The 21,726-nt window shown below is 41.9% G+C and overlaps 1 protein-coding gene across 1 annotated transcript in view; it reads right to left on the bottom strand.

Moving 5' to 3' along the window:
* LOC141084018 (transient receptor potential cation channel subfamily M member 7-like) overlaps positions 1-21,726 on the bottom strand; it is a 311,613-nt gene that overhangs the window by 91,827 nt on the left and 198,060 nt on the right. The window contains 3 exon segments of the mRNA XM_073568395.1: positions 14,570-14,744; positions 18,418-18,696; positions 19,393-19,521. Of these exon segments, the coding sequence (XP_073424496.1) occupies positions 14,570-14,744; positions 18,418-18,696; positions 19,393-19,521 (583 nt within the window).

Below are 21,726 nucleotides of genomic sequence, written 5' to 3'. Positions count from 1 at the left end.
ATTTGTTACCCATTCCTGGTTTTGGATTACAAATACTGATATAAAAACTCAAATTCTGAACGTGTGAGCATGCCCAAATACTATTGAATTCATTTCTCCCTCTCACCACAGGATTCCACATGGGGCTCCACTCCCACCTAAATTAAGTTTAAGATGTAGAAAAAAGCAAAACTAAAACTGCTGAGTTTTCTATCCTTATAAATAATAATAAAATTTATTTCTATAGCGCCAACATATTCCGCAGCACTTTACATTTCAGAGGGGACTTGTACAGACAATAGACATTACAGCATAACAATAATCACATAGATCATAACAGATACCAAGAAGAATGAGGGCCCTGCTCGCAAGCTTACAATCTATGAATTCTCATAAAGCGTTGTGATAAAACACTCCGGGATCGCCTTTGCTGGGGTCAAAGGTCACGTGCGTTCAGCATGAAACTCAGGCGCAGAGCTGGGATTCAGGTATAACTGACACTGGGTCAGGTTTATTAAGGGTGAAAGGAATGCATAAAGGAAATAAAACATAAAACAAATCCTTGCCTGTCCAGCACTAACTAAACAAAGTACAACCTAACTACCAACTGGCGGGCTTCTCCCATCCAGCCAAACCACAGTTGCAGTGGGCACTGCTTTCACTCACATGTGTGTCTCTCACACAGACAGGCTCTCTGTGTTCCCAGGCTGAGACACTCACACAACCACCTGGCATCCTTTTTATATCCGCCCTACCATTATTCATTAGTAACCAGGTGAGATACTGAAAAGACTAGGCCACATAGGAAAGGTATCTGGGCGAGATATACCTGCCCTCATCCACTATTCCCACATGATTCTCACAGCGTTAATAAAAGTTAATCAATAAATCATGTATAGCAAAATACAGTATACAACTTATCATAAGAAATAAGCCCCCATAAGGCTATATTATCAGCCTCTCAAATGCAACCATGAAAAATGTATAGAAAGAAATATCTTTCTTAGGGCTCATGCCAACATTTGTGACTTTGGATCAGATTTTCATCAGTGTTTTGTCAGTGTCAGTTTTTACCATCAATTTCATCAGTTTTCTCTTATGCAAGAAAAAAACTGATGGAGGTTTCTCAAACTTATGAACAGCTCGCAGATGGCATCCAAATGCTGTCTGATTTTTCCACAGTCCCATAGACTTGTATTGGTGAGTGTAATCTATGACTCAGATCAAAATCACGCATGTCTGTGCTTTGGTGTTGACCATTTGGTGTGTAAAAATACACAAATATGTGAAAAGTGCCTTAGACTATAATAAGTACTAGTTCTAGCCGCGAAAAAAAAAAAGAACTTATATGTAAAAAAGTGACGTTTGAATGAGCCATTCAGTGGACAGAAAAAAGAAGACCCTGGAGGGGTTAAATAGGAAAGTTATAAATAGTGTTTCAGGCTATTAGAAAAAAACAGCATGGCATCATAGTGTAGTATGAGATGTTACAGAATTATTTATACAGTATTTACCACTTGGTAACAAATGTTTGTACAGGAGAATGTGCTGCCACATGTATTCACACCAAGTGCCCATGGCTCCATGACCCATCAGATGGAATCATAGGGATTTCACTAATCGTAATAGAGGCTATGTTTGCAGGTTTTAAAGATAGCCAAATGACAACTAAGCAAGATACAGTCATGGACAAAAGTGGTGACACCCTTGAAATTGTTGCAGAAAATGATTTCTCCCAGAAAAATTTGCAATGACACATGTTTTGTTAGACACATGTTTATTTCCTTAGTGTGTATTGGAACAACACAAAAAAATAAAGAAAAAAGGCAAATGGTACATAATTTTACACAAAAGCCCAAAAATGGGCAGGGCAAAATTGTTGATACCTTTTCAAAATTGCGGGAAAACAAACTTTGTATCTAGCATGTGATGCTCGTTCAAACTCGCCTAAGTCAAGTAACAGGTGTGGGTAATATGAAAATCAAATCTGAAACCAAATAAAAGGCAGAGAAGTTGACTCAATCTTTGAATTGTTCGTCTGTGTGTGCCACACTAAGCATGGAGAACAGAAAGAGGAGATAAAAGCTGTATGAGAACTTGAGAACCAAAATTGTTAAAAAATATCAGCAATCTCAAGGTTGCAAGTCTGTCTCCAGATATCTTCATGTTCCTTTATCCATGATGCGCAACATAATCAAGAAGTTTACAACCCATGGCACTGTAGCTAATCTCCCTTGACATGCAGCAGAGAAAAATTGATGAAAGGTCTCAGTGCAGGATAGTCTGAATAAGCAGGATGGTGGATAAGCAGCCCCAATCAAGTTCCAAAGAAATATCAAGCTGTCCTGCAGGCTCAGGGTGCATCAGTGTCAGCGCAAACTACCATATTTTTTGGAATGTGAGACGTACTTTTTTCCTCCAAAAATTTGGAGGAAAATGGGGGTGCATCTTATGGTCCAGATTTACCTGCTGTGGATAGGGAGCTCGGACAGCAACAGCAGAGGACAAGTGGGTCACAGGTGTCAGGAGCTGGCTGCTGTGGCTTATCCTGTGACCGCTACTAAAGAGAAATGAATTTTCACTGCTCCCCGTGCCCAATGTCCTGCCCTCCTCTATGCACTGAAGCCAGCGCTAAGAGGTAAGAGGGACTATGGACGTAGAGAGCAGTGAATATTCATTCCTCTTTAATAGTGGACACGCTGTTAGCTGCAGCCGCCAACTTCCTGCAGCTGCCGGGCAATCACATGTGCCGGCTACTAAAGATAATGAATATTCACTGCTCTCCACTCCCATAGGAGTGGGGAGCAGTGAATATTCATGGATCTTCAATAGCAGGCACAGGAGCAGCAGCTGCCGGCTCCTGAAGCTGCCAGGTAATCACGTGGGCCCGCTGTTAAAGATCAATGAATATTCACTGCTCCCCACCTCCTGTGGGAGTGGAGAGCAGTGAACATTCATTCTCTTTAATAGCGGGCACACGTGATTAAAGATCAATGCATATTCACTGCTCCCCACTCCTATGGGAGTGGAGAGCAGTGAATATTCATCCTCTGTCTTTAGTAGCAGGCCCACGTGACTGCCTAGCAGCTGCAGGAGCCAGCGGCTGCGCTAACACTGTGCCCGCTATTAAAGAAGATGAATATTCACTGCTCCACATGCCCAGTGTCCCAGGTGTGGGGAGCAGTGAGTATTCCGGCAGCTGTCCCTTGCTTGTAAGCAGCGCATGATGTCACTGCCATGTGCTGCTTACAAGCATAAATCAGCTGCTGGCATCAGAACAGGACACTGCAAGGGAGCGCATGGAAGGTAGGTAGAATAGTTTATGTTTTTTTTGTTTTTTATGGCGGTCAAGTAAACCAGGATAGGGATGAGAAAGCCATACCTACCAAGATAGGGATGAGGGGGCCATGACTACCAGGATGAGAATGAGGGGTCCCTGCCTACCAGGATGGGGATGAGGGGGCATGCCTACCAGGATGGAGATAAAGGGACCAAGCCTACAAGGATGAGGATGAGGGGGCCATGCCTACCAAGATGGGGATGAGGGGGCCAGGCCTACCAGGATGGGGATGAGGGGGCCATGCCTACCAGGATGAAGATGAGGGAGCCATGCCTACCAAGATGGGGATGAGGGGACCATGCCAACTAGGATGGGGATGAGTGGACCATGCCTACCAGGATGGGGATCAAGGGACCATGCAGACCAGGATGGGGATGAGGGGGCCATGCAGACCAAGATGGGGATGAGGGAGCCATGCAGACCAGGATGGGGATGAAGGGGCCATGCAGAAAAAGATGGGGCTGAGGGGACCATACATACCAAGATGGGGATGAGGGGATCATGCATACCAGGATGGGTATGAGGGGACCATGCATACCAGGATGGGGATTATGAGACCATGCATGCCAGGATAGGGACAAGGGAACCATGTATATCTGGATTGGGGACATAAATATACTAGGATGGGGCATAATAATACAACTTAATTTTTTTTCTATTTTCCTCCTCTAAAACCTGGGTGCATCTTAGAGTCCAAAAAATACGATATACGTTGGCATTTGAATGAAATGAAACACTATGGTAGGAAACACAGGAAGACCCCACTGTTTGGTAAAGCACATCATTCTACTGTTTACCAAAAATGGAATGAGGCGTACAAAGAAAAGAACCCAGAACATACAGTCAAATATGGTGGAAGTGCAAAGATGTTTTGGGGTTATTTTGCTGCCTATGGTACTGGGTGCCTTGACTGTATGCAAGGCATCATGAAATCTGAAGATTAACAAAGAATTTTGGGTCGCAATGTAGTGATTAGTGTCAGAAAGTTGGGCTTGCATCCTAGGTGATGGGTCTTTCAGCAGGACAATGACCCCAAACATAAGAAACACCCAGAAATGGATGGACTCAAAGTGCTGGAGAGTTCCAAAGTGGCTAGCAGTGAGTCCAGACAGCGTCGGACTGGCCCACGGTTCTCCGGTGGGCCCTGGCATCTGGTGGGCCCTGGCACCTGCTGGCATACAGGGCCAGCAGTTGCCTAGGGCCCCCGCTGCTCCAGCGGAGCAGCAGCGGGTGTCAGGAGGCAGGAGCCCCTGTCCCCGCTGCTAAAGAGAAATGAATATTCACTGCGAAGCAGTGAATATCATTTCAGGTCTCCACCCCCAGAGGCCCCGCCCCCAGCCCAGTAAGCCGCTCTACAGACTACAGCTGTAAATCAGGGCCGGCGCCGCCCTCAGTCCTCTCTGCTCCTGGCTCACAGCCAGTGCGCGATGACGTCACTACATCGCGCACCCGCTGTGTGTCTGGCAGAGGGGGCAGCTCCTGACACTGAAGCCGGCTGCCAGAATCAGCGTGGGAGCGAGGAGGAGAGGTGAGTATTGTGTTTTGGTTTTTTTTTTATATCTCTCTCGCTCTCTCTATCTGTCTCTCTCTCTATCTATCTATCTTTCTATCTCTATCTATTATCTATATCTATCTATCTCTATATCTATCTCTATCTATTATCTATATCTATCTATTTCTATATCTATCTCTATCTATCGCTCTATCTTTATATCTATCTTTCTATCTCTACATCTATCTCTATATCTATCTATCTCTATATCTTTCTATATATATCTCTATATCTATCTATTATGTCTATATATCTATCTATCTTACTCTATCTATCTCTATATCTATTATCTCTATATTTATTATCTATCTAGCTACCATCTATATCTATCTATCTTTATCTATATATATATATATATCTCTATCTAATATCTATATCTATCTATCTCTGTACCTATCTATCTATTTATCTATCCGTTATCTATCTCTATATCTTTTCTCTGTATCTATCTATATCTATATCTATATCTATCGCTATCTATCGCTCTATCTCTATATCTATATCTATCTCTATATCTATATATCTATCTCTATATCTATCTCTATATCTATATCTATTTCTCTCTATATCTATCTCTATATCTCTCTCTATAGCTATCTATCTATATATCTATTCTCTATCTATCTCTATATCTATCTCTATATCTATCTTTCTATCTATCTCTATATCTATCTATATCTATATCTATCTATTATGTCTATCTATCTAGCTATCTCTATTATCTATATCTACCTATCTCTATATCTTTCTATCTTACTCTATCTCTATATCTATCTGTTATCTCTATATTTATTATCTATCTTTATCTATCTCTATCTATTATCTATATCTATATCTATCTCTCTATCTATTTATCAATCTCTGTATCTATCTCTCTCTATATCTATCTCTCTATCTACCGCTCTCTCTATCTCTATCTATCTCTATATCTATGTATTATCTCTATACCTATCTACCTATCTATCTATCTCTATCTCTATATCTATATCTGTTTCTCTCTATATCTATCTCTATATCTCTCTCTCTATAGCTATCTATATATTATCTCTATATCTATCTATCTCTATATCTATCTATCTATCTATCTATCTATCTCTATATCTATCTCTATCTATCTCTATATCTATCTGTTATCTCTATAGCCATATCTATCTCTATATCTATCTATCTCTATATCTATCTATCTCTATATCTATCTATCTCTATATCTATCTTTCTATCTAACACTATATCTCTATATCTATCTCTATATCTCATTATCTATCTATCTCTCTCTTTATCTATCTATCTATTGATCTATCCATCTATCTCTATATCTATCTCTATATCTATCTATTATATCTATCTATTATCTCTATTATCTATATCTATCTATCCATCTATCTATCTAGCTATCTCTATCTATCTCTATATCTATCTATCTTTCTAACTCTATATCTATCTATCTCTATACATATCTCTATATCTAGCTATTATCTCTATATCTATCTCTATATCTATCTTTCTATATCTATCTGTCTCTATATCTATCTCTATATCTATCTATCTATCTATCTCTATTATCTCTATATCTATCTATCTCTATATATATATATCTCTATATCTATTTTTATTTATAGCCATCTATCTATATATATTTATCTCTATATCTATCTATATATGTCTATATTATTATTATTATTATTATTATTATTATTATTATTATTATATCTGTATATCTCTATTATCTATCTCTATCTATTATCTATCTCTATCTATATATCTATCTATCTCTATATCTTTCTATCTATAGCTATCTATCTCTATATCTATCTATCCATTATCTATTTTCTATCTATCTCTATATCTATCTACCTATCGATCTATCTATCTATCTATCTATCTATATTTCTTTCTATATCTATCTTTATATCTATCTCTATCTATCTCTATCTCTATGAATCTTTCTATCTATATCTATCCATTATCTACTTTCTATCCATTATCTACTATCTATCTCTATATCTATCTATTTCTACATCTATCTTTCTATCTATATCTATCTAACTCTATATCTATATATCTATATAGCATTATACCCTATGAGGGGGCAGCATTATTCCCTATGAGGGGGGCAGCATTATACCCTATGAGGAGGAAGCATTATTCCCTATGAGGGGGGCAGCATTATACCCTATGAGGAGGCAGCATTATTCCCTATGAGGAGGGCAGCATTATTCCCTATGAGGGGGGCAGCATTATACCCTATGAGGAGGGCAGCATTATTCCCTATGAGGGGGTGCATTATACCCTATGAGGAGGGCAGCATTATTCCCTATGAGGGGGTGCATTATTCCCTATGAAGGGGGCAGCATTATACCCTATGAGGGGGCAGCATTATTCCCTATGAGGAGGGCAGCATTATTCCCTATGAGGGGGGCAGCATTATACCCTATGAGGGGGCAGCATTATACCCTATGAGGAGGGCAGCATTATTCCCTATGAGGGGGTGCATTATACCCTATGAGGAGGGCAGCATTATTCCCTATGAGGGGGCAGTATTATACCCTATGAGGGGGCAGCATTATTCCCTATGAGGGGGTGCATTATTCCCTATGAGGGGGGCAGTAATATACCCTATGAGGGGGGCAGTGTTATACCCTATGAGGGGGTGCATTATTATACCCTATGAGGGGGTGCATTATTATACCCTATGAGGGGGTGCATTATACCCTATGAGGGGGTGCATTATACCCTATGAGGGGGTGCATTATTCCCTATGAGGGGGGCAGCATTATACCCTATGAGGGGGCAGCATTATACCCTATGAGGGGGGCAGTATTATACCCTATGAGGGGGGCAGTATTATACCCTATGAGGGGGGCAGTATTATACCCTATGAGGGGGTGCATTATACCCTATGAGGGGGTGCATTATTCCCTATGAGGGGGTGCATTATTCCCTATGAGGGGGGCAGCATTATACCCTATGAGGGGGGCAGTATTATATTCTATGAGATGGCTGCATTATATTCTATGAGATGGCTGCATTATACTATGTGAGGGGGCTGCTTTATATTCTATGAGGGAGGCTACCCCAACTCCTGCTACATAATTAAGACATGTACAACCTTATATTATACCCGGATATTAGCGTGTTTTACCGCATAATTGGTGGTCTGGTATTTAACTCTATGCAGCTACATAGTGGGCCCCAAGAATGATTTTCTCTGGTGGGCCCAAGGTGTTCCAGTCCGACGCTGAGTCCAGATCTAAATCCCATTGAACACCTGATGATCCTGCTCTCAGTCACTGCAGGAGGCGGGGTTATAGTCACAAACTCATGGTTTGTGGACCTACTCTGCCACAGGAACAGATCTGCCTAGGAACGGGCAAAGCTGGTCTTCACAGGATCTCCTGATGTTGGAGACATACTGGGCTGCAGGTTGCTGTCAGGTACCACTCCTAGGCAAGCAACAGTACTGCAGCTGCCGATCCCAGGGGTCAGGTTTGCTGATGAGGTCACTAACTAGCAAGCAATGGAGACTGACAGATTACGTGTACGTTCACACACGTAGTTATCAGGAAACAGTTCTGGTGGTGGTCGCATTAGGACTAGGGACAACGCAATCAGGACTGGCCACAACAGGACCAGGAGAATAGGCATAGGATACCACTAATGTGGACACAGGAACATGGGCAAACTGTACTATACTAAAGGGAACGCAGGATACGGAATGACTTTAACAGACTAGGGAAAGGGGACCTGGAAACATACAGTTGCACACACCAACACCACTAAGACTAACTATAGCAGTTGCCTCCCAGCTATTCCCAGGGAGACATCATGCAGGTGATCACTTTAACTAAATGACTCCCAGCTGAGGGCATTTTACATGTGCCTGCTCTGCCTCTTTAAGAGCAGGGGAGACCACGCAATAGGCGATCCACTGGGTTGACAGTGAGGCTTGTACAGAGAAGGGAGAAGCTCACTATGATGCTGCTGTGGCAGGGTCAGTGAGTAAACCAGCGTCCCCAGCAGACAGAACACTACCCCTCCTTTATGCCCCCTCTTCTTCAAATACCCAAGGACTCCTTGCAGAGACAATGGAGCAAGATTCTTCTTTCTGAAACTCGAACAACCTCTCATCAGGACCCCGTTCTCTCCAAACGGTTGGAAGAAAGGTTAACTCATTTCCCTTCTTCTTGGCCAGGATGCCTCTCACTGACTGGACATCCTTGGAGCAGAACGGAGCAGCTCAGCAGGAATAGCTGTCCCCTTGGAAGAAATTAAGATAGACTGGGACTCCTCCTGGTCAATGGACAGTAGAGGCTCAGAAGATGCCTACGTCTTGACATTGTCCTCCTGAGACCACTTGGAACTAGAAGATACCTTCTCAGGATCAATCTTCACATTGATCTCTCCCAGGATACGTCCTTCAGGCGTAAGATTTTCAGAAAACAGGCGATTGGAACCACCGCCGGCCGGAAAGGATTGCAACACTTGCGACTCAGCTTGAAGTACAGGAACCAGACACCCATTTTGACACGATCTTCCCCACTAGGTGCACCACTGGGGGTCAGTGCGGCATGAACTGAGGAAGGAGAAGCTCATGAGGGCGCTGCTGCGGCCGGGGTGGTGACTAAGCCAGCATCCTCACATGGTGGGAGGAGGGAAACCATGCAGGGGCACCAGCAGATGTAGCAAAAATCCTGTGATCAGATCATTAGTTTAATGTGCATATTCATGACCTATTCTGTATGGATTGGAGCTTTGCGAACATGACAACCCTGATGCCTTTATTAGATTGGCTGATCATTGAATTCTGTCTGAATAAACAGCATCTGGATCTGTATGGGAGATTTTTTTCACCTATGTATTTTAGATTTTGCCACTAGTATCTATTACAATCTGGGACTCGTCTTTTTTATAGAAATGTTTATGTATTTGATATATAATGTAAACCACACTATGTAAGCCTACCCCATGTATAATTGTTTCTACTTGATAAAGACCTGTAATAGGTCAAAACATTGTTCACAGTTATGAAAGAATATACTTCACTGTTATTGAACACCCTGGATTGGACGCTGTCTACCTGTATGTATGGGCCTTTTTATTTTCTGCTAATTTGCATGGTCTTTATCAGGGGGCATGACTCACAGGATTCTCTGGGGCCATGTCTTTAGGCTGCTCTGCATTTATAACCTTGTAACACCCCATTGATGAAAACTGTAAAAATTAGCATTAAATAAAAGAACCATATGGAGGAATTAAAAGAACAAAACAAAAACAAAAAAACACGAAAAACTAAAAAACTGAATATTTGGGATAGCAGTAGGAATAAAATAAGAACAAAAACTGGCCATTTTTAACCCTTTTCTGACATAAGATGTAATAATCCATCCATGTGCCCTGGGTTTGACCAGGAATGGATTATTACGTCCGCACGATTGCCTGCGCACACGAGGAGTGTGCGGGCGATCGCTGCCGGGTGTCAGCTCATTCCGACAGTTGACACCCGGTACTAAGTGCCAGGAGCGGTCACAGAAAAAAGTAAAAACTTTTTCTAAATAAAAATATACTGTAAAAAGATTTTTTTTATAGCAAAAATAATAATAAAAAAAGATATTGTATCTAAATAAATATTTGAATGAAAAAAATATAAACAATAAAAGTACACATATTATAGGTCCGCAATGACCCAACCTATAAAACTGTCCCACTAGTTATCCCCTTTAGTATAAAATAAAATGCGAATAAAAAAGATGGATATAAACATGGTACCGCTAAAAACGTCATCATGTCTCGCAATGTCCCATAGGCGTGGCATCCATATTCATGACCTTAATGAGCGGTATCATGTGACCGCTCAACGTAGGAAGAAGCTTCCAGCTCTGGGACAACGGAGGATGCAGGGGACGCTCAGCGATTGCACAGGAGGGTGAGTATGATGTCCCAGCCACCTGCTCCTGCCACCGCTCCCCCTCCCCGCTGGTTTCTGCACAATGATTCGTGTATAAGCCGAGGGGGGCATTTTCAGCACAAAAAAATGTGCTGAAAATCTCGGCTTATACACGAGTATATACGGTATACATATAGAATACATAGATATATAGATGTCAGTGACACACACACATATACACTCACTGGCCACTTTATAAGGTACACCTGTCCAACTGTGTGTTAAGACTTAATTTCTAATCAGCCAATCACATGGCGGCAACTCAGTGCATTTAGGCATGTAGACATGGTCAAGACAATCTCCTGCAGTTCAAACCGAGCATCAGTATGGGGAAGAAAGGTGATTTGAGTGCCTTTGAACGTGGCATGATTGTTGGTGCCAGAAGGGCTGGTCTGAGTATTTCAGAAACTGCTGATCTACTGGGATTTTCACGCACAACCATCTCTAGGGTTTACAGAGAATGGTCCGAAAAAGAAAAAAAATCCAGTGAGCGGCAGTTCTGTGGCCGGAAATGCCATGTTGATGCCAGAGGTCAGAGGAGAATGGGCAGACTGGTTCGAGCTGATAGAAAGGCAACAGTGACTCAAATTGCCACCCGTTACAACCAAGGTAGGCAGAAGAGCATCTCTGAACGCACAGTGCGTCGAACTTTGAGGCAGATGGGCTACAGCAGCAGAAGACCACACTGGGTACCACTCCTCTCAGCTAAGAACAGGAAACTGAGGCTACAATTTGCACAAGCTCATCGAAATTGGACAGTAGAAGATTGGAAAAACGTTGCCTGGTCTGATGAGTCTCGATTTCTGCTGCGACATTCGGATGGTAGGGTCAGAATTTGGCGTAAACAACATGAAAGCATGGATCCATCCTGCCTTGTATCAACGGTTCAGGCTGGTGGTGGTGGTGTCATGGTGTGGGGAATTTTTTCTGGGCACTCTTTGGGCCCCTTGGTACCAATTGAGCATCGTTGCAACGCCACAGCCTACCTGAGTATTGTTGCTGACCATGTCCATCCCTTTATGACCACAATGTACCCAACATCTGATGGCTACTTTCAGCAGGATAATGCGCCATGTCATAAAGCTCGAATCATCTCAGATTGGTTTCTTGAACATGACAATGAGTTTACTGTACTCAAATGGCCTCCTCAGTCACCAGATCTCAATCCAATAGAGCATCTTTGGGATGTGGTGGAACGGGAGATTCGCATCAGGGATGTGCAGCCGACAAATCTGCGCCAACTGTGTGATGCCATCATGTCAATATGGTCCAAAATCTCTGAGGAATGCTTCCAGCACCTTGTTGAATCTCTGCCACGAAGAATTGAGGCAGTTCTGAAGGCAAAAGGGGGTCCAACCCGTTACTAGCATGGTGTACCTAATAAAGTGGCCAGTGAGTGTATATATATAGAGAGAGAGTGACAGGTTAGAATAGAATAGATAAATACACATGTAATAGATGTATATATATACCGTATATACTTGTGTATAAGCTGAGATTTTCAGCCCATTTTTTGGGGCTGAAAGTCCCCCTCTCGGCTTATACACGGGTCATAGACCTGGGGGGTTGGCGGGGGAGGGGGTTGGCGGGGGTGTCACAGATCATACAGTACTTACCTGTCCTGCCGTGGTCTCTGCAGCCTCGCTTCTCCACTGTCTCACTTCCTGTCTTCAGCGGTCACGTGATACCACTCATTACACTCATGAATATGCGCATATTCATGAGTGTAATGAGCGGTACCATGTGACCGCTGAAGACAGGAAGGGAGACGTGGAGAAGCGAGGCTGCAGAGACTGCGGCAGGTTGGGTGAGTATAGCGATATTCACCTGTCCCCCAGTCCATCGCTGCTCACCGCTGTCTCTGCTGCATCCTGTGTCAGTGACGTTTAGGCAGCAGGGGGCGCGGTGACGTGGTTAGTGTGCACCGCCCCTCTGCTGGCTGAACAGTCCCTGACACAAGAAGCGGCAGACAGCGGCGATGGACCCAGGATAGGTGAGTATGGCGGTTTTTTTTGCAGCATATGGGGCATAGTCTATGGAGCAGCATATGGGGGCATAGTGTATGGGGCAGCATATGGGGGGCATAAACTATGGAGAAGCATATGGGGGCATAATCTATGGAGCAGTCTATGGGGGCATATTCTATGGAGCAGCATATGGGGGCATATTCTATGGAGCAGCAAATGGGGGCATAATCTATGGAGCAGCATATGGGGGCATATTCTTTGGAGCAGTATATGGGGGCATATTCTTTGGCGCAGCATATGGGGGCATATTCTATGGAGCAGCATATTGGGGCATAAACTATGGAGCAGCATATGGGGGCATAGTCTATGGATTCCACCCTCGGCTTATACACGAGTCAATAAGTTTTCCCAGTTTTTTGTGACAAAATTAGGGGGGTCGGCTTATACACGAGTATATATGGTATGTCAGTGACACACACACATATATATATATGTATTTATATTGCATAGAGAGCTACATAGAAGAAAAGCCTGTAATTAATTTGCCAGGTTCTATAAAATCATTACAGGAGCCGACAGGATAGAAGAGACAGATTACATACAGTAAATACAATAGGTTGATATAGAGATGTCAGTGACAAATACAATTAGTACAGTGTGTGTGCAAATTGCTGTACATGTATTTAATTAATAAAAGATTATTTTTCAGAAAAAAATGGCGTGGGCTTCCATGCAATTTTCGTAACCTGCAGAGGAAAAGTTGATGACTGGGGCAGATGCTTATAACCTGGGAAGGGGGTAATACCCATGGAGCTTCCCAGGCTATTAATATCAGTTCACAACTGTATACTTAGCCTTTACTGGCTATTAAAATGGGTGACCCCCAAAAAAGTGACGTGGGGCTTCCCTATAATTAATAACCAGCAAAGGCTATGCAGACAGCTGCTGGCTGATATTAATAGCCTAGGAAGGTGCCATGGATACTGGCCCCCTGGATAAAAACATCAGCTCTCAGCCACCCCAGAAAAGGTGCATCTCTAAGATGCGCCAATTCTGGCACTTAGCCTCACTCTTCCCACTTGCCCTGTAGTGGTGGCAAGTGGGGTAAAAGTTGGGGGGTTGATGTCACCTTTGCATTGTCTGGTGACATAAAACCCCGAGGTTAGAATGGAGGGGACGTCAAATAGATGCCCACATTACTAACACGCGCACATTATGGCTGCGCTCCCAGCCGGCCTGAACTGCGGTGACCTCTGGACCGTGGGAAAAAGCCAGTGATGAGGTCATTGCAGTTCAAGCTCAGTGTTTTCACAGCAGATCACCATGAGAATTTTTTATTTATAACTTCCTAACAAAAAAAATTTTGGTTCCAAAGTTGTGCTGAATGTAAAGTAGACATGTGGGAAATGTTACTTATTAAGTATTTTGTGTGATATAGCTCTGTAATTTAAGGGCATGACAATTCAAAGTTGGAAAATTGTGAAATTTTAAAAATGTTTGCCAAATTTCATTTTTTTTCACAAATAAACGCGTCATATCAAATTTTTTTTACTCCTATCATGAAGTACAACATGTCATGAGAAAACAATGTCAGAATCACTGGGATCCATTGAAGCGTTCCAAAGTTATTACCTCATAAAGGGACAGTGGTCAGAATTGTAAAAATTGGTCTGGTCATTAAAGTACAAACCACCCTCAGGGTAAAGGGGATAACCTGGTGACAGGTCCTTTTTAAATTTACAAATGAAGAAATACATATCAACACACCTGTGCAGTGCTGAACTTACCATCTATTTCATATGCAAACATTTCACCATATGTCATCCAGTATGGACGAAACACTACATCTTTAGCAAGGGACCAAGAAGGTTCTTCATTAGGATAAAGGATCGCCTTTCTTGGCACGCCAAAGGAAAATACTACTATTCCCATTATAACTACAATGAAAAACATTCTTGTCATCTAAAATAGAAAAAAAAATTGATTAAAATAAATGTTAAAGAAAAGTCCGGCACTGCACATGTTATTTGAAAGTGACAATTTAGGTTTTTTTTACATGACAAATAAACTCTGCATAACAAACTCCAATCGACGATATTTGAAGTTCATCAGTGCTCCTTTATTAAATTTAAATGTGTCAATTATTTTTATTTTTTCACATCAATGGCAGTACAGACAATCGCCCACCCCAAAATATAGTGCAAGTTATAGTTGGCAGCACATTTATTGACGACAGGATGTTCTACAAAGAAACATTTTAATTTTTTTTGTGTCATCATAAAAGATACAACTAGCAAACAAATTATTACTCATGCGATTTCTTATAAATTGGAATCATCACTTATTTATATTTATCTGTGACTATCAAATAATTTGTTCTAAATAATCCCCTTGACTTTTTTCACAAGTTTTTCTTAAAAGAGTTTTCAGGGAATTGAAATAAATAACTAACTAAAGGAAATATAATTATAAATGAATTGCAAAATATCTTTAGCAAATTACACTTGCTTTGGAGGCATCACTAGAGAATTAAAATGCCCACTGTCTTGTGACAAGGACAGAAACCTGTTCTAGCATACTAATAGGATCAGTGTCTGTGAGTGTGTGCAGTAAAGGGCCTGTTACACATAGCGATATCGCTAGCAATATCGCTAAAGCGTCACTGATTTTGTGACACAGCAGCGATATCACTAGCGATATCGCTACATGTGATACTCACCTCCGACCGGCTCCCCCGCTGGTTATCAGTGATCGCGCGAGATCGGCCTGGTCCATTTCTCTTCGTCGGTTTCCTGCTGGCGCCAACGAGCGAGCCATGGACGCGGGCGGAAGACGGTCACCCTCGCTGCATGTGACAGGTGAGTATGACCGCCGACCACTGCTGCATCGCTAGTGAGATCTGCCTGTTTGGCAGCTCACTAGCGACCATTCAGCGATGCACCAGCGATCCTGACCGGGTCATATTGTGGTCGGGATCTCTGGTGCATTGCTAAATGTAACGGGGCCTTAAGAGTCTCAGCACCCTCTCTTCATGTATAGCAAGATGAACTGGAAATACCTGGGATACTTAGGTAAGACAAGACCACTCACACTGTTGTCCACCCTATCTGATCTGATACTGGAAATACCAGCCGTGTAGAGGTAAGAAGAGGCTGCTCCCTCTGCTGTCCACCTTGTCTCCTTTATCTTATACTGGAGATACCAGGAATGCTGAGGAAAGAAGAGGACACTCACAATGTGGTTAACGTGTCCTTCTGATGTAATACTGGAGCTACCAAGGCATCTAAGGTAAGAAGAGGCTGCTCACGCTGCTGTCCATCCTGTCTATCTGATCTAATACTGGAGATACTAGGGATGGTGAGGTAAGAAGAGGCCGTTCACACTACTACCCACTTTGTCTTTCTGATCTAATACTGGAGATTCCAAGGGTGCTGAGGTAAGAAGAGGCTGCTAACACTGCGGTCCACCTTATGTTTCTGATCTAATACTGAAGATACTAAGGGTGCTGAGGTAAAAGGAGGCTGCCCACACTTCTGTCCATCCCGTTTGATCTAATACTCGAGAAGCAGCTCTTACTGTTGTCACCTTGTCTTTCTTATCAAATACTGGAGATACTAGGGGTGATGCTGTAAAAGGTGGCTGCCCACATTGCTGTCATAGAATCATAGAATGTTAGAGTTAGAAGGGTCCTCCAGGGTCATCGTGTCAAGTCCCCTGCTCAATGCAGGGTTCACTAAACCATCTCATACAGATGTCTGTCCAGCCTCTGTTTGAAGACTTCCATTGAAGGAGAACTCACCACCTCTCGTGGCACCCTGTTCCACTCATTGTTCACCCTCTTTGTCAAAAAGCGATTTCTAATATCTGTATCTTCTCCCTTTCAGTTTCCTTCCATTGCTTCTCTAGGATGATCTCTCTACATGGTGACATCCCTTCAGATATGTGTAGACAGCTATTAAGTCTCCTCTTATCCTTCTTATTTGCAAGCTAAACATTCCCAGATCCTTCAACTGTTTCCTTTGGAGTCTACTCATCATCCTGTCAGCTCTTCTCTGAACTTGCTTCAGTTTTTCAATGTCTTTTTTAAAAAATGGTGCCCAGCACTGGACACAGTATCAGCCTGACCAAGGAGGATTAGAAGGGGGTAATTACTTCACGTGATCTAGACTCTTTGTTTCTCTTAATACATCACAGGACTGTATTTGCCTTTTTTGCTACTGCATGACACTGTTGACTCTCGTGCAGTCTGTGATCTATTAGTATACCGAAGCTTACATGGATCCATACCCAAGCTTACCTAGATCCTTCTGAATCCTTTCTCTGTCTTCTCTAAGCTTTGCATGTTCTGAAAATTTGATCACTTTACCTTCAGTTCCCTTGTCTAGATCATTTAAATAAATGTTTAACAACACTGGTGCCAAGACACCCTGTCTCATCTAATACTGGAGACGACATGGTTCTGAGGTATGAAAAGGTTGCTCGCTCTGCTGTCCACTTTGACTCTCTGAATGCTGAGTAGCTATCATTATGTGGTATAGGATATCTGCCTGACAGTAGAAGAGGAGCTTCTTCCTGCATATGCTCACAGGTACCTGTCCTTAACATAAGACAGGTTTCTCCACTTTAACAAGACGGCAGCTATTTCAAATCTATAATGATTACCTCCTGAGACAAAAGTGTCAATTGGTAATTAAAGGTATTTAAAATTGTATTTATGACATTTATTTTAGCTTTCTGTTCACAGAGAACTCCTTTAGTCCTACTTACTTAATTAATTAATAAAATCTAGGCAAGTTTTAATAACTTGAAAATAGACCTAATACCTGTATACCTAGGCTGTTAAAGGGTTTGTTCAGAAGTGTGATACTGATTTATTCGACCATAGCATAGGTCTTCTATATCAGATCTGGGGGGGGGAGGCTGACACCTGCACTTCCATTGATCAGTTGTTATCAGCTCCAGTGGCAGACAGATGTAAACAACATATAAAGCCAGGAAACCACAGCTCGGTTTACGCTGTGTAGTGGTCATTTCCAGGTACTGTGGCTTCATTTTTTATTAAATGAATAGGATTTGAACTGCAGTAACTGTAAATGAAAACTACAACAGTGTGTGAAGCCATGCGGTTTTGGCACTGTACACTATTTACAAGCATCCACATCCAGTACCGATAACAGCTGATCAGTGGGGTTTTCGGGAGTCTTATCATAAGAACAAGTAATTAATATATCATTACTGGACAACCCCTTTAATTCCATCATTCTGGTCCCCCAAATGGAGGTTTCCAAGACTCTTCATACACTACATATCGCTAATACCACAGGTAATATGGCCACTGCTCCGTGTTACAAGACTGCACACCAGATGATGCCAAACAACTCCTCTTTTCATCCCTTCTGCTCTGTAATTATTGGCACTCTCTGCTCATTTTCAGCTATTTCCATCTGCTTTCTGGTGAAAATGCTTGTGCACTTACACAAGATCCATGATAGGGAAGAGAAATACATTGCGATCACTTATGAAGAGTTCAATGGATTTTATCCGATTTTAACTCTGATATAATCACACAACATTTTAAAAAGCACTGCAAATCTTACAGATTCGTGGACTTGAGACTTACTAATCAAAATCTTACCATTTTTCCAATCATGAAAACATAAGGCCCAGCGTCTTGACTCACATTTAATATGTCTAATAACTTTACGAACCAAAATATTGTGTTCAGACAGTATATTAATCTTCCTGCAACAAACACTAAGTCTTCAGAAGATTCATTTGTGACATTTCTTGAACCAAATCTCAAACAAAAACCGACAAAAAAAGTCAATATTCCCAGGAATTCATTAACATTGAGGTAGCTGCGAAGCCAAACTTTTAGCTTCTGAGTACTTTTTCCAGCTTCTGAAATAAAAACCTGGAACACAGAAAGTACAAGTTTTTTTGTGTGTGTGGGGAAAAAAAACCATAATGAGTAAATTGTATTATATTACATTTAAGTGCATATAATGCAAGTGTATTTTCTAAATGGAATAACTAAAGAACAGATTGAGGAAGATAAAACAACATTTCCATTGTGCTAGGCAGTGAGCAGTGTGGAAAAAATAGTAATTCTTTGACTTCAGATTTCTGGTGTAAAGCTCCGTAGCGCCATGGCTTCCCTTTTTAACTTTGACTGAATGATCCCAGTGATGTAGAATTGGAATCTGTGGTATCTTTTATGTTTGCGTCGCTTTGAGACCAATAATAACACTGTACGGAACTTTTAAAGGAACCCATGACAAAGAGGTTATCCACTACTTTATCATTGATCACTTATCCTTTCCATTGCTCCATTTACCATCATTTCATTTGCCTAGTAAAGGCTGTACACGGTATTGTTTAATTGACGTGAATAAGATAATGCTGCTGCTACTAAGCAGACATTGTGCAAGTAAATGGAGCTGCAGAGTGTCCCGGTCTCATCAAATAGCTGATCATCGGGACAGCAGGGATGATGAAAGTCCCATCAATCAGTATTGTGATCCAAGAGAACTCCCCTAAATGAGTTTACTAATTAATAAAGCATTTTAGAGTGACAGTGGTTTAAAAAATTTTTTTGCAACGTACTCACCTCCCGTATACTTTCCACAGCAGTGGTGACTATAAAAGAGAACACAATCCATTCTTGCACAGAAGGCATGCTTTCCATTTTAACCAAGACCACATAGGTGAAGAGCATTAAAAATGCCAGGTATGCCAGCTAAAAGAAGAGAAGTAAAACACAAACAGTTATCATTGAATAGTAAATTAAATGTACAGGCGTTCCCTGTAACAAACTTTGACAAGCCTTACACTATCAGCATTTTCTTGCCTGAAACTAGTTTTTGCAGTTGAAACAAGGCTTTTGCGGGTTATATACTTTTTGTAAAGTGTTGTATTTACTGTTTTCTTTTTTTAAGTTTGATGAGTGTGAGAGTCAGCTGGGTAGTAAGTTTCAAAATATGGAGATGCAAGGGAAAAATCTTGGGAAGATGATGGGGGAATCTTGTGAGGATTAGAAAGCAGACAAATCTTCTTCCCAGTAGATTACACCTAGTCTACCGTCAACAAGCGAAAAAGCAGTTTTAAAAGCAACAGACCAAAATGAAAGAACAACCACCTCAAGAGGAAAACAACATAAATGCACACTTGAACGGGTAAACAATGGAAGATTCACTCTCCCCCAATCAAGGCTAGAGATGTAATGGTAAGTACCAAACATCCTCATTTCTCGGGTGGGACTTATTAAAGCAGTTCCTGGGATGGGGAATAACAATAATAATAATAATAATGTTACCACAGGAAGAATATTCATTACTCAGTTAACTACCCAAGCAACTACTGCTTGCAACAACTTCCTACCAAGATTTGTGTTTGCTGATCCAAATGTATGTACTCTGGAAAACCTAGAAAAAGTATGGACTGATGAGGAAATAGCCACCCTACAGTGCCTGGTGACATATGTCCAAGGAGGCTCCAACAGATTGGGTAGTGTGAGCCGAAACCCTGAATGTAAATGCTCTGGCCTTAACCTGATATTCCTCAAGAGTAGCAGGTAAATGCAGCAAGCAATGGGTGGTGTCAGGCCTCTGCAAAGGCCTTATGGAATGACAAATAAGGCATTTAAGCGTCTAAATGCTTCAAGCTTGTGCCAAGATCTCCAGAAGGATGAGGGGTCTAAGGCAAGAAGCAGGGAAGTACAATGTCCTTATTAAGGTTGAAAAAGAAATCACCTTAGGAACTTAGGAAGAAAAGAAGGACTAAGTAAAGAATAAGGAATGGAAAGTGGCATGAAAGGGCAGCCAGCTCAGAAACCTGCCTGATGGAGATTATTGCTATAAGGAATGCCACCTTACAGGAGAGCCGGAGTAGTGAGAAATTCCTGATCGTCTCAAATGCTAGGGACTGAGGATCATTGAAAAGAAGATTGAGATACCAAGGATCCAAGTGCGGTGGGTACTGTGGTCTTCAGTGGGCCACCACCTGAAGAAAAGTCTTGATCTGAGGCTTGGAAGCTATATCCCTTTGGAATAGCACAGGAGATTTGGAAACCTGGCTTATGAGGGAACAAAAATCCAATCCCAACAGCTTTGATTGCAAAAGAAAAGAAAATAGCTGTAACGGAGAAAGACATAGGAGCAAAGTCGTTGAACCCACACCAACAAAAAAAAGGCCTTCTAAATGTAATGTTCTATAGATAACAAGGAGGGTTTTTGTGCCTTGATCATAGCCTGGATAATTGGATCAGAAAGGCCTGTTGCATTCAGCACCGCGGATTGAACAGCCAAGCTGTTAAATTGAGCCACCGTGAATTATGATGGAAGAGAGGGCACCGTCTGAAACTAGATCTGGACAGTCCAGGAAGCTCCATGACCATGAGGTGTCTGTGAGAAGGTTGATCACTTCCACGCAACACGACTTTCAAGGCCAGTCTTGAGGTATGAAGATGACAGAAATCCGCTCTGTCTTGATCTTCTTTAGGAGACTGGGTAGGAGGGGCAGTCATGGAAACCCATAAGGCAGGGAAAAATGTGACCAAGGGATTGCCAAAGCATTGGACACAATTACCAGAGTGTCCTAATACCTTTCTACTAATCTTGAAATCAAAGACAAATCTGGCTGATGACCTCCAGATGAAGCGACCACTCTCCTGTAGATAGCCCCTCATAGCTTGAAAAGTCCACGGCCCAATTGTTCATTCCTGCTATGTGGATCACTGAAATCTACTGCACTCTGTTCTCTGCCCAATCCAAATCTCTACCAAGGCTAATCAACTTAGAGTTCCTCACGAATGCTTGATGTATGCCAACACTCTGGCATTGTTTGACTGGATTCAGACAGGCATACCCGAAAGAAAGTGCTGCCAAAGAAGAAGAGACAGGCCCTCCTGTTTCTGCCAACAACCTTGAACGGAAAATTGTCTGAA

The sequence above is a fragment of the Dendrobates tinctorius genome, unplaced genomic scaffold, assembly GCF_039654945.1.
Source record: "Dendrobates tinctorius isolate UK_male_01 unplaced genomic scaffold, ASM3965494v1 ptg000022l, whole genome shotgun sequence".
Taxonomy (NCBI): domain Eukaryota; kingdom Metazoa; phylum Chordata; class Amphibia; order Anura; family Dendrobatidae; genus Dendrobates; species Dendrobates tinctorius.
This window is presented reverse-complemented; position numbering and strand designations above follow the sequence as displayed.